The sequence below is a fragment of the Hyperoodon ampullatus genome (assembly GCF_949752795.1).
Source record: "Hyperoodon ampullatus genome assembly, chromosome: 6".
NCBI classification, from domain to species: domain Eukaryota; kingdom Metazoa; phylum Chordata; class Mammalia; order Artiodactyla; family Ziphiidae; genus Hyperoodon; species Hyperoodon ampullatus.
Window position 1 is genome coordinate 35,606,110 of NC_136919.1, and position 12,784 is coordinate 35,618,893.

General features: G+C 36.2%; 1 protein-coding gene across 1 annotated transcript in view; it reads right to left on the reverse strand.

Annotated features, from left to right (window-relative positions):
• The window catches only part of SVEP1 (sushi, von Willebrand factor type A, EGF and pentraxin domain containing 1), a gene marked incomplete at both ends in the record, with an annotated part of 184,442 nt that overhangs the window by 64,064 nt on the left and 107,594 nt on the right, over nt 1–12,784 (reverse strand). Inside the window, 7 exons of the mRNA XM_079707036.1 lie at nt 693–850; nt 3,937–4,138; nt 4,947–5,060; nt 6,298–6,411; nt 8,003–8,099; nt 9,150–9,241; nt 9,937–10,098. Of these exons, the coding sequence (XP_079563162.1) occupies nt 693–850; nt 3,937–4,138; nt 4,947–5,060; nt 6,298–6,411; nt 8,003–8,099; nt 9,150–9,241; nt 9,937–10,098 (939 nt within the window). The remainder of the gene's footprint in view (nt 1–692; nt 851–3,936; nt 4,139–4,946; nt 5,061–6,297; nt 6,412–8,002; nt 8,100–9,149; nt 9,242–9,936; nt 10,099–12,784) is intronic.

A 12,784-nucleotide genomic window follows, 5' to 3' on the forward strand; every position in this document is an offset into this window, starting at 1 on the left:
TAACCACTGGACAGCCAGTCCCTAACAAATTCTTTTAAATAAAATCATCAGTGAGTATCTAAGACAGGAAACGCACTCAGTAGTGAAAGGAAGCTGAGAAACAGGGAATAGTTGGAAGGAGAGGTGGGGTTGGGGAGTCATTAAAGATGAGAGACTCTAAGCACATGTGTGGAGTGACTGAGAGACTCTAAGCCCATGTGTGGAGTGACTGATACTGCAGGAGAGAAGGAGGGGGTCACTGCAAGGGCAACCCTCCATCCCTGCTCAGGGCTCTGGATCTTCTCCTCCATTTTAAGAGCCCCAATCCTGCATATCCCACTCAACAGAACAAAAGTCCTACAGCTAAAAGACTCCAGTGCTCTGAGAAACCAGTTTAGCACTGACTCTCAAACATATCCGTGGATTCTGATCTTCTAAATCAAGGGACCTTTCAAAGCATCCTTTCTAAACATGCAGAATGTGAAGAGTTCTGCTAAATTAGATTTTCTCCATTTCTCCCTTACATCTCTAAGCTTCAGCCTCTTGTGCTACTGGAGATAACATGAACCAGTCTAGTGGGTGGCTGTGAAGAATGAGTACAAAATGCTTCACATAGTTTTTGGTATACAGGTGGTGCTCAGTGCAGGTAAAAATTGACACTGTTATTATATCATTGTTAGTATTGTTATTAATAACATTAAGTTCATATATACCTGTTTCACACCTGCTGCCTGAAAATCCTGGCTGACATTTACAACTGTATGAGTTTAATTCATCCACACAGGTGGCCTGATTTCTACAGGGGTTAGACTGACATTCGTTGATGTTCAAATCACAGTGTGGCCCTGTGAAGCCCACTGCACACTGGCACCTGAAAGAAAACAAACTATTGTAACAGAATAGCTGCAGAAAGGGCGTTAGAAGCAGTGTCCAATGACAACATTGTCTCAAAAGACTCTGAAAAGCTGAAGTGCTATTATGATCTCTCTTATATGTGGAATCTAAATATATGTGAACACACACACACACACACACACACACACACACACACAACAAGCTTACAGAACATAAGCCAGAGACAGGGGGTGCGAGGTGGGAGAAATAGGTGAATCCTTTTTGTTTTTCTTTTTTTTCCAGTTTAACTAAATTGAATTTTTAAAAAACCCTGAAATGCTGAAACATATTTTCCCCATTAAAACAGCGCTTTAACTGTTACTTTTTTTAGTTCATTCAAACAAACCTATTTAAGACAACGTATATTTGAGATATTGTAGTAGCAAAAATAGAGTATAAAGCAGTTCTGGTCAAGGTGAAGTATTATTCATACGTTGGGAATTTCTCTCCCCACAGAAGTGCTAGAAAAAATAAAAATTCACATATGTTAATCCAATCTTTATAACAATGAGGTACTTTACAGATGAGTAAACCGTGGCTCAGAGAGGTTAATTTGCCTGAGTCCTCTTTTTACTAAGTGGTGGAGGAGGACTCTGACCTCAGTCTAGTGGCTTATTCTTAATCAGTATGCCATACAGTCTCTGTGGTATGCAACAAACGATTTAAACCCCTCAGAATGGAGTACACATCTAATGATGTCAAATGTTGACAAAGGTGTCATGAAATGGGAAATCTCAGTGAGTAGAACTACCATTTGGCAATGTCAAGGGAAGTGGAGAGTCTGTATTCCCATTCTCCCTGTATGTCCATTTCTAGTATGAACTCTAGGATATTACTGCCCAGGTGCACAAGGACACATATAACAAATGTTCACAACAGCATCATTCTACACGTTCATGGAGAAGTGAATGGGAAAATAAACCATGGTATAATCACTCAGTGGAATACTAATCAGCAGCTGAAATGAACAAACTAGAGCCAAATATATCAGTCTTGAAAATACATAGTATTGAGTGAAAAAACAAAACCCCCAATACAAAAGGATATATGTACATATAATATGATACCACTTAATGTAACATGTAAAACTATACTATATGCTGTTTATGAAGTCATATACATAGTAAAACATAAAGTCTGAATGAGAAAGATATCAACCAACTTCAGGACCCTGATTACTATCGGGGAAGAAGAGAAATATGTGTGGGTGTTGTGCATGTGTGTGTGTATGTATGCATATTTGGAGGGACTCCAAATCTATCTTTAGAATTTGATTTTTTTAAAAACAAAAGATATGGGCTTCCCTGGTGGCGCAGTGGTTGAGAGTCCGCCTGCCGATGCAGGGGACATGGGTTTGTGCCCCGGTCCAGGAAGATCCCACATGCCGTGGAGCGGCTAGGCCCGTGAGCCATGGCCGCTGAGCCTGTGCGTCCGGAGCCTGGGTTCCACAACGGGAGAGGCCACAACAGTGAGAGGCCCGCGTACCGCAAAACAAACAAAAAAAAGATATAAGTCAAATATGGCAAAAGGCTAAGGTTTGATAATTACTGTGATGAGTGTCTGACTTTTATTATTATTTGTAATTTTCTGTATGTCTGAAATATTTTTAATTAAAAAGGAACTGCCCAATAAATGTAGTTAATATTGTTACCAGCATGTTTATATGGGGACCTCTTTCATATTGGCAATAATATGAATAAATGGCATTTGGGGGTTTAAAAGAAAATCTCAGTTGGAATTGGCATGTATCTTTATGGAGTTCTGTGTAGTTGAGGGTAAATCTATTTTGGCTAGAATTTCACTCATCTTTATATGTACATGTGTGATATCATTATGGCAGTTCAATATCTTTGTCTATGAAACAGATTCACTTTGGTGGCAACTAACATTCCTTTTGAATTAGAAGGGTTTACCTTCACCTTTCCTCTAGTTAGGATTTAGACAAATTTGGTATTCATCAATTGTTTTGGACCCTGGGGAGAGTTTGGAACTCTTGCTGTTCATTTGGAAATTTCTCATTGCCTACGGTTAGGGGCTGTATGCCAGAAGATATAAAAAAGCCCACGAAAAGATGATGCTACCCTGCTAAGACCTCATTTCCATGTTAAGAGTGAAAGTCTCACTGGCAGAACTGGCTTCCTATTTCTTCCAGATAGTATCCTAGCTCTGTTAGGGGACAGTAATGGAAGGGGGCTGAACCGGAAAAGTACTGGGAAATGTTGCAACTGGGGTAGAATTCTTTTTTTTTTTTTTTTTTTTTTTTTTTTGCTTTTAACTTTTGAAAACTTACAGAACCAGTTGCTTGTTGAGGGCAATAAAGTTTCCTAAAATTCTGCAAGCAAGACCAGTCTGTCTTTTGCACTGCAGAAGCCACAGATCCTGCAAGAGGAAGGGGATGGAATAGGGCAGACTTGATAGTAATAAAAAAAAAAAGTGTTGGTTTTCAAACTGTTTTCTACTGGCACCCTAAGAGCTGCCTTAGGAAGACAGAGTCTTTCTCCCCACAAACACCACTATTTTCAACCCCAAAAGCTTAGCTTTTATTGTTTTATTTGTTTACACTCAGATTTCTCCTGAAACAAGGGTTACTAAATTTAAAAAAAAAAAAAGGTTTGAAAACCATGGTTATAGAATGTAGAATGGCGCTGTGACAGTAGAATTGCACAATTCCTATTTTAGCTAGTGGGAAAACTCCAGCTAAAATATAAAACATTTAAGACTGGGTTTTGTACAGTGCCTCTGTATTTGCTTCTGAATAAACGTGCTTTCTTTCATCTTTTATGACTTCCCAAGTATAGAACAGTGGTTTCCAAGTCTGGCTGTGCATCAGAATCACTGGGGAACTTAAAACATACAGGGTGTCTATTTTAAAATTATAGACTTTACTCAAGACTTAGGAAATCAGAACATCAGGTGGTAGGCTGATTCTACCATAGCTTATCCTTGGGCTAGGATTTGGGAAGGGCTGACTTGGAATTCAAAGTAATACTCTGTAAAGACTGCAGAATGACTGAACAGTTAAGATAATAAAAATAGTGAAAGGAGCCAGACTTAGTCTTTTACCTGAAGCTATTGGCACCATCCTTGCAGGTAGCTCCATTTTTGCACGGTTGGCTGAAGCACTCATCCATGTTTATTTCACACCGGCTGCCCAAAAATCCAGGTGGGCACTTGCACAAGAACCCCCCAAGCTGATCTTCACAGACTGCATTATTTAAGCAGGGGCTTGACTGGCATTCATTGACTTCTGTTTCACAGTGTAGGCCTGGGGATGGATGAGGACGAGAACGAGCCCACATGTTAACCCCCTGGGAAAACTGGGATCAAGGTGCTGACTCCTTAGAGCATGCTGCTTCTAAAGGATGGGAATGGAGGCTGCAGAGCCACTGGCCTACCAAACTGGTTTCAGAGCCATTCTTCAACAAGCTCTGGCTTTTCTAAATCATTTTAGGACTATTTTGAAAATCTGCTCTTTCAACCTTACCTCTTTCTGAAACTAACATTAGTAATGAATATCTAATTGAGATAATGTTAAAAAATGGAACTAGCAAATTTAGTTCAAAATGTTCCTCTGTTTCTTTGACCTTGCCTCTTTCCTTCACTGATCATTTTCTGTTTTGGACTTCTTCTTTATCAGTTAAGTGTAGACAGATAGATATTTTAACTCTATTATTTAGCATCCATTCACAATATGATTTTATATAATTTAACTCCAGTTCCTTCTTCAGTGTTTGTCTTAGCATATAAACTCATGTCTTCTCTCTCTCTTTCTGTCTCTATATACACATATGTATATATACACACATGTACAGGAACATATTATTTTTTCTGAACTGTTTTAGAGTAAATTGTAGAAATGATGCCCTTTTACCCCTAAATGCTTCAGTGTGAATTTTCTCAAAAATAAGGACTCTCTCTTATGAAATCACAACACAGCTGTAAAATCAAAAAATTAATATTAACTTATATAATATTACATATATATATATATATCTATGTAATGTTCGTAAATGTAATGATTTCTGGGGCTTTACAGAACTCTATGACAACTAGGAAGAATGGAAACATCTTACCCATGTATCCTTTCACACACGTGCAGCGATAACCAGCCAAGCCATCAACGCAAGTTCCTTTATTTGAACAAGGACTGGAGCTACACTCATTTATGTTTTCCTCACAGAGTTGACCTGCAAAGAATCATAGAATATTTGAGCTGGAGAAAACTGAAAGGAATTTAAGACTAATCGGTTTTCAAGCAAGTTGTTCAGGTGTAAGAGCAAAACGATTGGAAATCATGGCTAACATGTTTGTGAAAAATTTTGCTCTTTACCAAATACAATTATTTGCTGAATAATATTCCAATATATGTTATATATATGATACCTATCTATTTATCTATCTATGTATCTATATGTATCTATGTATGTATGTATCTATCTATCTACCTACCTACCTATCTCACATTTTCTTTATCCATTCATCCCTTGATTTATACTTAGCTTGTTTCCATATCTTGGTCATTGGCTATTGTGAATAATGCTGCAATGAACATGAAAATACAGGTATCTCTTTGAGATAGTGATTTCATTTCCTTTGGATGCATACCCAGATGAGGGATTGCTGGACTGTATGGTAATTCTATTTTTAATATTTTGAGGAACCTCCATGCTGTTTTCCATAATGGCTGCACCAATTTACATTCCCACCAACAGTTCACAATGGTCCCCTTTTCTCCATGTCCTTGCCAGCACTGTTATCTCTTATCTTTCTTAATTTTTAATTAATTTTTATTGGAGTATAGTTGATTTACAATGTTGTGTAAGTTTCTACTGTACAGCAAAGTGAATCAGTTATACATATATACACTCTTTTTAGATTCTATTCCCATATAGGTCATTACAGAGTATTGAGTAGAGTTCCTTGTGCTACACAGTAGGTCCTTATTAGTTACCTATTTTAAATATAGTAGTGTTTATATGTCAATCCCAATTTATCCCTCCCCCTCCTTTTCCCTTTGGTAACCGTAAGTTTGTTTTCTACATCTGTGACTCTATTTCTGTTTTGTAAATAGGTTCATTTGTGCCATATTTTTTAGATCCCACATATAAGCAATATCATATGATATCTGTCTTTCTCTTTCTGACTTACTTCACTTAGTACAATAATCTCTAGGTCTATCCATGTCTCTGCAAATAGCATTACTTCATTCTTTTTCATGGCTGAGTAATATTCCATTGTGTGTGTGTGTGTGTGTGTGTGTGTGTGTGTGTGTGTGTACACCCCCCCCCACATCTTCTTTATCCATTCCTCCGTCGATGGACATTTATCTTTTGATAATAGCCATTCTAACAGGTGTGAGGTGGTAACTCATTATTTTAAGGATTCCAGGGTTAATATTCTAAGAACGAGAAACTTTGCCCTTACCTGTGTAACCAGATGGGCATTCACAAATGAACTCCCCAACTCGGTCTTTACAAATTCCATTGTTGTAGCATGGCAGTGAGCTGCATTCATCAATGTCTGTTTCACATTTTAAGCCTAAAATGCAAACCAGACACTGAAGGTCAATCAAAGAGCGGATTAACAGAAAGAGAACCATGATCATTTAAAGATAATTATCCCAATAATCTGAATTTATAGGGAGTGGTGGTGGTGAAGGAAAGGGCAATATTTGTTAAGAGCTACCATCTAGTTAAGTATTTAATGAAGGTATTACCTCTCTCTAAACAGCTTTAAGATATCCTTATAAGGATACATAAAAGATAGCAAAAGATCCTAAGTTAGAAGTAGAGGGGTGAAAAGGGAAATCTGGAAGCATAAAATAGAACCAGGAGTTAGTTTAATTCCAAAGTGAAAAATACAGAGTCATGTATACTTGCTACCAAGGCCATTTGGCGGAGGAGGGGTGGCAGGACTAAATCCTGCCAGATCTCAGCTCATATGTCAGGTATCCTAGAATGGGGTGCATCTTCCCATAGGGTGCACACAGGCTTTCTATGGGCTAGCTCTGCCGAAACCCACGTTCTTCTACACCAGGGGGTCTCAAAGTGGGTCCCTGGACCAACAGCATCAGTAATCCCCTGGGAATGTGACAGAAATGCAAATTCTCACAACTTCCCTAGACCTACTGAATCAGAAATTCTGGGATTGGGCTCCAGCAATCTGTGTTTTAAGAAGTCCTCCAGATGATTCTGATGCACGTCAAAATTTGAGAATCACTGCCCTATATTATGCTTTTCTCAACCACCTCTCATTTATAAAATTCTAGGACAAGTTCATTATTTCTTGTGGAATGTTGGGACAAAAATTTTTATATGAATTGAAACACACACACATGCACATATGCACATGTTGAAATAAGTGGAATGCCAACATTCTGTATTTTGTTTTCCAACTTCTCTTTTGCTTATTTTGTGGTGAATTATTTAAATACCACTTTCTCATTAAAAACACTTCATGTTGGTGGCATAAAACTCGAAAAAAATGTAAAAACTGCATTTCTGGAAGAAAACAGGAAACTATTTTAAATAAACTGCAATTTTTAAGATATAGTTCATTTCTCCTCAAAAATTATATTTCTGGACTGAGCTGGAATTTGAACCAAACTGCAAGAAAACATAATTCTTACATAATTCCTACATAATCAAGTTCAAAGCCACGCTGTTTTTCTAAGCACAGCTTCCAGAAAGAAATAAAGCAACAAATCATGGCCATTCATAAGAACTTCCATTCATGTGAAGCAAATGAGAGAAACTGGAGTTTGTTTAAAAATGTTTATGCTGGACAATCTGTTCTATGTTGAGTGTCATGCATTTAATTTGTGTTAGAATGCAACCTTGGACACGGCCTCTGGAACCGTATTCCAATTTAAATCGTGAGTTATGATGTGACTTTTCATAGAGAAGATGATTCTTTATTCTTCCCCCCAAAACGTGCAAAGAAAACTGTCATTCGTAAGATATGTATGCTTTTTTCACTTATTGGTTTGTCTTGTTCAACCAAACTTTTGTGCAATTATACAGTCTAATGTATCTTACGGCGTTTATTTTTAATGTTTCAAAGTTTGATACTGCAAGTCACAATGATACTGTATGAAAAACACATGAAAATTTGCATTCCTCTGTGTTACCTGTATATCCATGTGGACAGAGACACACATAACCACGCCCAAGTTGTTGGCAGGTTCCACCATTGTGGCAGGGGTTTAAGAAACATTCATGGAAAACCTACCAGTGGCAGAAAAGAAATTTATCAGAGACAAAACACTATTTGTTTCAAAGCAATTCTGAGTAGGGAGTTAGAAGGTTTACATCAGGTTTCGGTTTCCAGGTGAGTCCAGCTGGACGGCTGCCTGCATAACGCTGGTACCTGCCATATATGGGCACAAATGCTATATATTATTCTTGAGTGATGTTCTGATAAACCCAGGCAGTGTTGCTAAATGCTGGCTCCATTTAAGGCATTTAAAAAAGTATACTAAGGACAGGCCCCAACCCAAACCAGCTAAATCAGGAATCTGTGGAAGTGGTATCTGTGCATCATTTTTAAAAGTAAGCCAGTGGATTCTAATATGTCTGTGTCCATTACGTGCAGTTTCAAATATGACTTATGAAGCCCTTATAAGTGAGTATGTTTGGATGTAGGAAGTTAAAGTAAGAAATATAACTTCATTATCCTCCTTAAAAATACTTAAAGCCAAGGAATTTATTATGACATTGGGCAAGGTGCATTCAGAGTAATGGCTGAATCACCCAAAATAATTATTCTTAACTAGTCTTCAAAAAAATAAATGGAAAAGTTTTATGAGTTATGTTTCTTATTTTTTAAAAACCCACAACTTACTCCAATAAATGATTTTTATTTTTGCTGGCAAAAAATTTAAATAACTTTCATGAAAGTTGAGTAACTCTTCCTGCTAATCGGAAAAGGCTTTTGGTTAATCCAAACGCCCTTACTCAAATGATGGGTTATGCTCATGGTACATGGTACATGTTCATTATTAGCAAATCAAAAGACTCCCCACATCCACAATTCTCTGTGCCAGACATTGCTGGGAAAAATTCCCATTTCTGGTACTTAGAACTTCTAATGCTGCATTTTTGGAAAGTTCATTTTATAAGTCATAAGCAAATGTAATTATTCATTGATAATATTCATGAGTCTTGATTACTTGAAGTTTCAACTCTGGTAGTTTTCCTCTGTGGGACATATATAATGACAAATTGTTCTCCAAGAATTCCATTAGAGAACATTTTATAAATATAAAATGGACTTGCCTGACTGCTGACTTCATACTTCTTTTTGATATGTCCAGGAGAAGCAACGGGCACTACACTTTCCTCTGCTGCTGAGAAAGTTGAACTAAAACCTAATAAAATTAATGGGAAAACAACTGAAAAACACATTTGTGTGTAGTAGATATTACCAATAAATAGACTCTATTTATTTTTTTCTTTTTCTTTTTTTAAAATTGAAGTATGGTTGTTTTACTGGTAATTTCTGCTGTACAGCAAAGTGATTCAGTTATACAAATACATACATTCTTTTTAAAAATTCTTTTCCATTATGGTTTATCATAGGATATTGAATATAGTTCCCTGTGCTATACAGTAGGGCCTTGTTTATCCATTCTATATATAACAGCTTACATCTGTTAATCCCAGCCTCCCACTCCACCCCTCCTCCAAGAGCCCCTCCCCCTTGGCAACCACAAGTCTGTTCTCTAGGAGCAGACTCTATTTAAATACCATAGTCAAGATTCTGATTCTCAGAGTGGGCAAAGCCACATATATTTTGTTTCAGTAATATAAAGAGAGCGTAGAGATGGATGGAATTATGTCATTAAATTCTAGACTTTTAGAAATTTGGAATTTATCAAGTTCGACATTCCCAAAATAAGAATCTTTGAGTCACTGTCATCAAAAAGACCTTCAAAAGGATAGTTTAACACATCCAGACACCCAAAGGCACCGAAAATAGTAATATTCAGAATTGAAGCTACCGCAGAGATAAACAAAAGTCTCCAACCCAGGATTACATGAGAAATGAAGTATATCATCTTACTGGAACAATCTGTGATGGATCTGGCACCAGTGATGGTTGTAGTTCCATAAAAGGGACAAGATAAGCAGAAGGACTTCCCTGGATTGGGTTGGTAGTAGTCTTGAGGACATGGATAACAGGGCATTAACCCAGAACGAGAGAACTCTCCTACTGGACAAGGCACTGCAAAAGTAAGAACAAATCATTTGTGCTTCATAGTAGTATACCCTACCTCTAAAAGAAGCGCATTAAGCTTTGGTTATAAGAAAGCTAGCACATTGCTAATATTTTCTCTCACACGTACTTAATACCCAGACCATTTTATCACCTAGATAAATGTTTTGTTGTTTCCTTCCCATCTTTAACAACACATAGCAACTCAGTAAAAATCAGAATTGGCCATATAATATTGTGTTATGATTTTTCCACTTAACTTTATATCATAAGCAAATCATTCCCCAAATCATTAAGTAACATGGTGTTTAACAAATGAAAAATATTACATCTCATTGGCAGACCATAATTGATCTCACATTTCCTCTCCTATTGGACACTTAGGTTGTTTCTACTAGTTTGCTATTATAAATAATGCTGACATGAAATTTTCTATATAAATTTTTTAATATAGCTCTGATTATTTCCTTGGGATAACACTTGACTTTGAGTAGTTGAGTAGTTAGAGCTAAAGATATGACAATTTAAAGCCAGAACTATGTCATGCCCAAATCTTTAAATAATGTAATTTACAGTCCCATTGGCAGTGTATGAAATTGCCCTTCTCACTGCATGCTCAGCATTCAAAATCATTATTTAATTATTTACTACCTGAAGGTAAAAATGGAATCACGCTGTTATTTTAATTTGCATTTTGATGATAAATGAAGTTGCATTTTTTACGTTTACCAGAAATGTTTATTTCCCCTGTAGAGTTGTCTATTATTTATTGGGGGTCTTTTATTTTTAAAACTTTTAATGTCATTTTGGGTTAGACATGCTTTTCGTAAACAACATGCAGTTGAATATTATCTTTTAACCAAATTGGAAATTCTCTTGCCAAGATTTGGTGGAATATAAGAAAACAGCCCCAAACATAAATTTTGGTTACATTTGGCAGAAGGATAGTGGGGTAGAGTAGCCATGACTAAATCCTTGGGTTGGGGTTTTAGACTGTGATCCATAGACAAATTCAGGTGGAGTGTGTGAACTCAAGTCATTTGGGTGAGCCCTAAAACCATTATAAACTGAGAAAACTACTAAAACTATTAAGACTTGTCTGCATAAAATTAAGTATAGAAGACAGGACACAGGGAAACAGCTACTCAGGATATCAGCATACTTATCATTTAGGTTTTGGATCCTTGATAATAAAAATTAGTATAGCAGAAATAATTACCAATATGGTGAAAAATTTAGAGATACCCTTGAGGCTCAAGGGAGCATGATACTCCAAGTGATGGCATCTCTTTTTTATTGGTATGACAATAAACATTAAGTAAATGACAACACATCTGTCATAATCTCAAGACGCTTTGATCAAATTTCTTAAGCAAAAACAGCCAGGCAAATCTTTTGTAAAAGAGCTCTTTTACGTACCCAACTGACAAAAAGTAGAGAGTTGAATCAAGAGATGGCAGAAGATAACATAGATATTAATGCATATTTAGAAAAAAAAATTTCTGGTGGCTACATTTGTTATATTCAAGAAGAGTTTTAAACTACAAGTATCTTTGTTTCACCAAGAATAAAATAATCTACTCTGTTACTAGATGTAGACAGGGCTTTGCACAAACATATTATAAACCTATAGGAGTGTAAAATGGGTTTTCTGATTCCCAAGTTTCCAAAAATGATTGTCTATTTGGAAAAGGCACCTTCCAAATAGCTAATTAGTTAATTGGAAGCATAAATCTTCCACTGATAAAAGTATAAATTTTCTGTTTGAGAGGATATCTATGAGTGTGCATCATATGCTAGAAATATAAATGCTGTCACTTAAACCCAAGATGCGATAATGAATTAAACTGTTTTTTTCCATATAACTTTTTCCAGTACAATCTTACCCTTAAAAAGAAAAAAAGACTGTGTCCCTAAAAACTGACAGAATTATACTGTCAGTTGTAGCACATAATTATACTATAATTGTCAAAAATTATACTAAGATATAATAGTAATAAAATCTTAAGATTAAAAATCAATTAGCATCTCAAAATAGCAAACATGGTGTTGTGATGTCTATACTTTGCTTTTTGACCTAGAAAGTGTAAAATAAACTTTCATGTGGAAATTAGTTTAAATTACATTCCAAGGGCAGACAGTTGTCATCACAAATATACTTTCTAAGAGTGAATAATCAGCATTTAATATATAATTTATATATGCAGTACATATATATATATACACACACACATATACATACACACACATATATGAATGTACAAACATACACATATACATAATAATAGCACTATCTAGTACACAGGACAGTATTAAATACACACACATGCATACACACATGACACAGTTCCTAATGGACTAATGTCATAAGAAAAGATGTGAGAAAGTTTCATTTTGAACCTTGGCCAGAGAAACTGTGGTTTCTAAATCAAGACAAATGGAACAAAATTCTTCTCACCTCTTCTACTGTAGAGAAAGAGAAAAAAAGTATTCAAATATGCCAAAAGTGATATCAAAATAGAATTAAAAATAAAGCATTGAAATGACCAGGGAAAAATGTAACCTCATATGTCTGTCCCCCGTTAGTGTAAAGGAATAAATACAGCCTTGGAGTCATTGGTTTCCTATGACAAAGCCAGAAGTCAAAGACTCTTATTCTGAGCCTCCTTTTAACTTCATCCTACAGGGTTGGGCT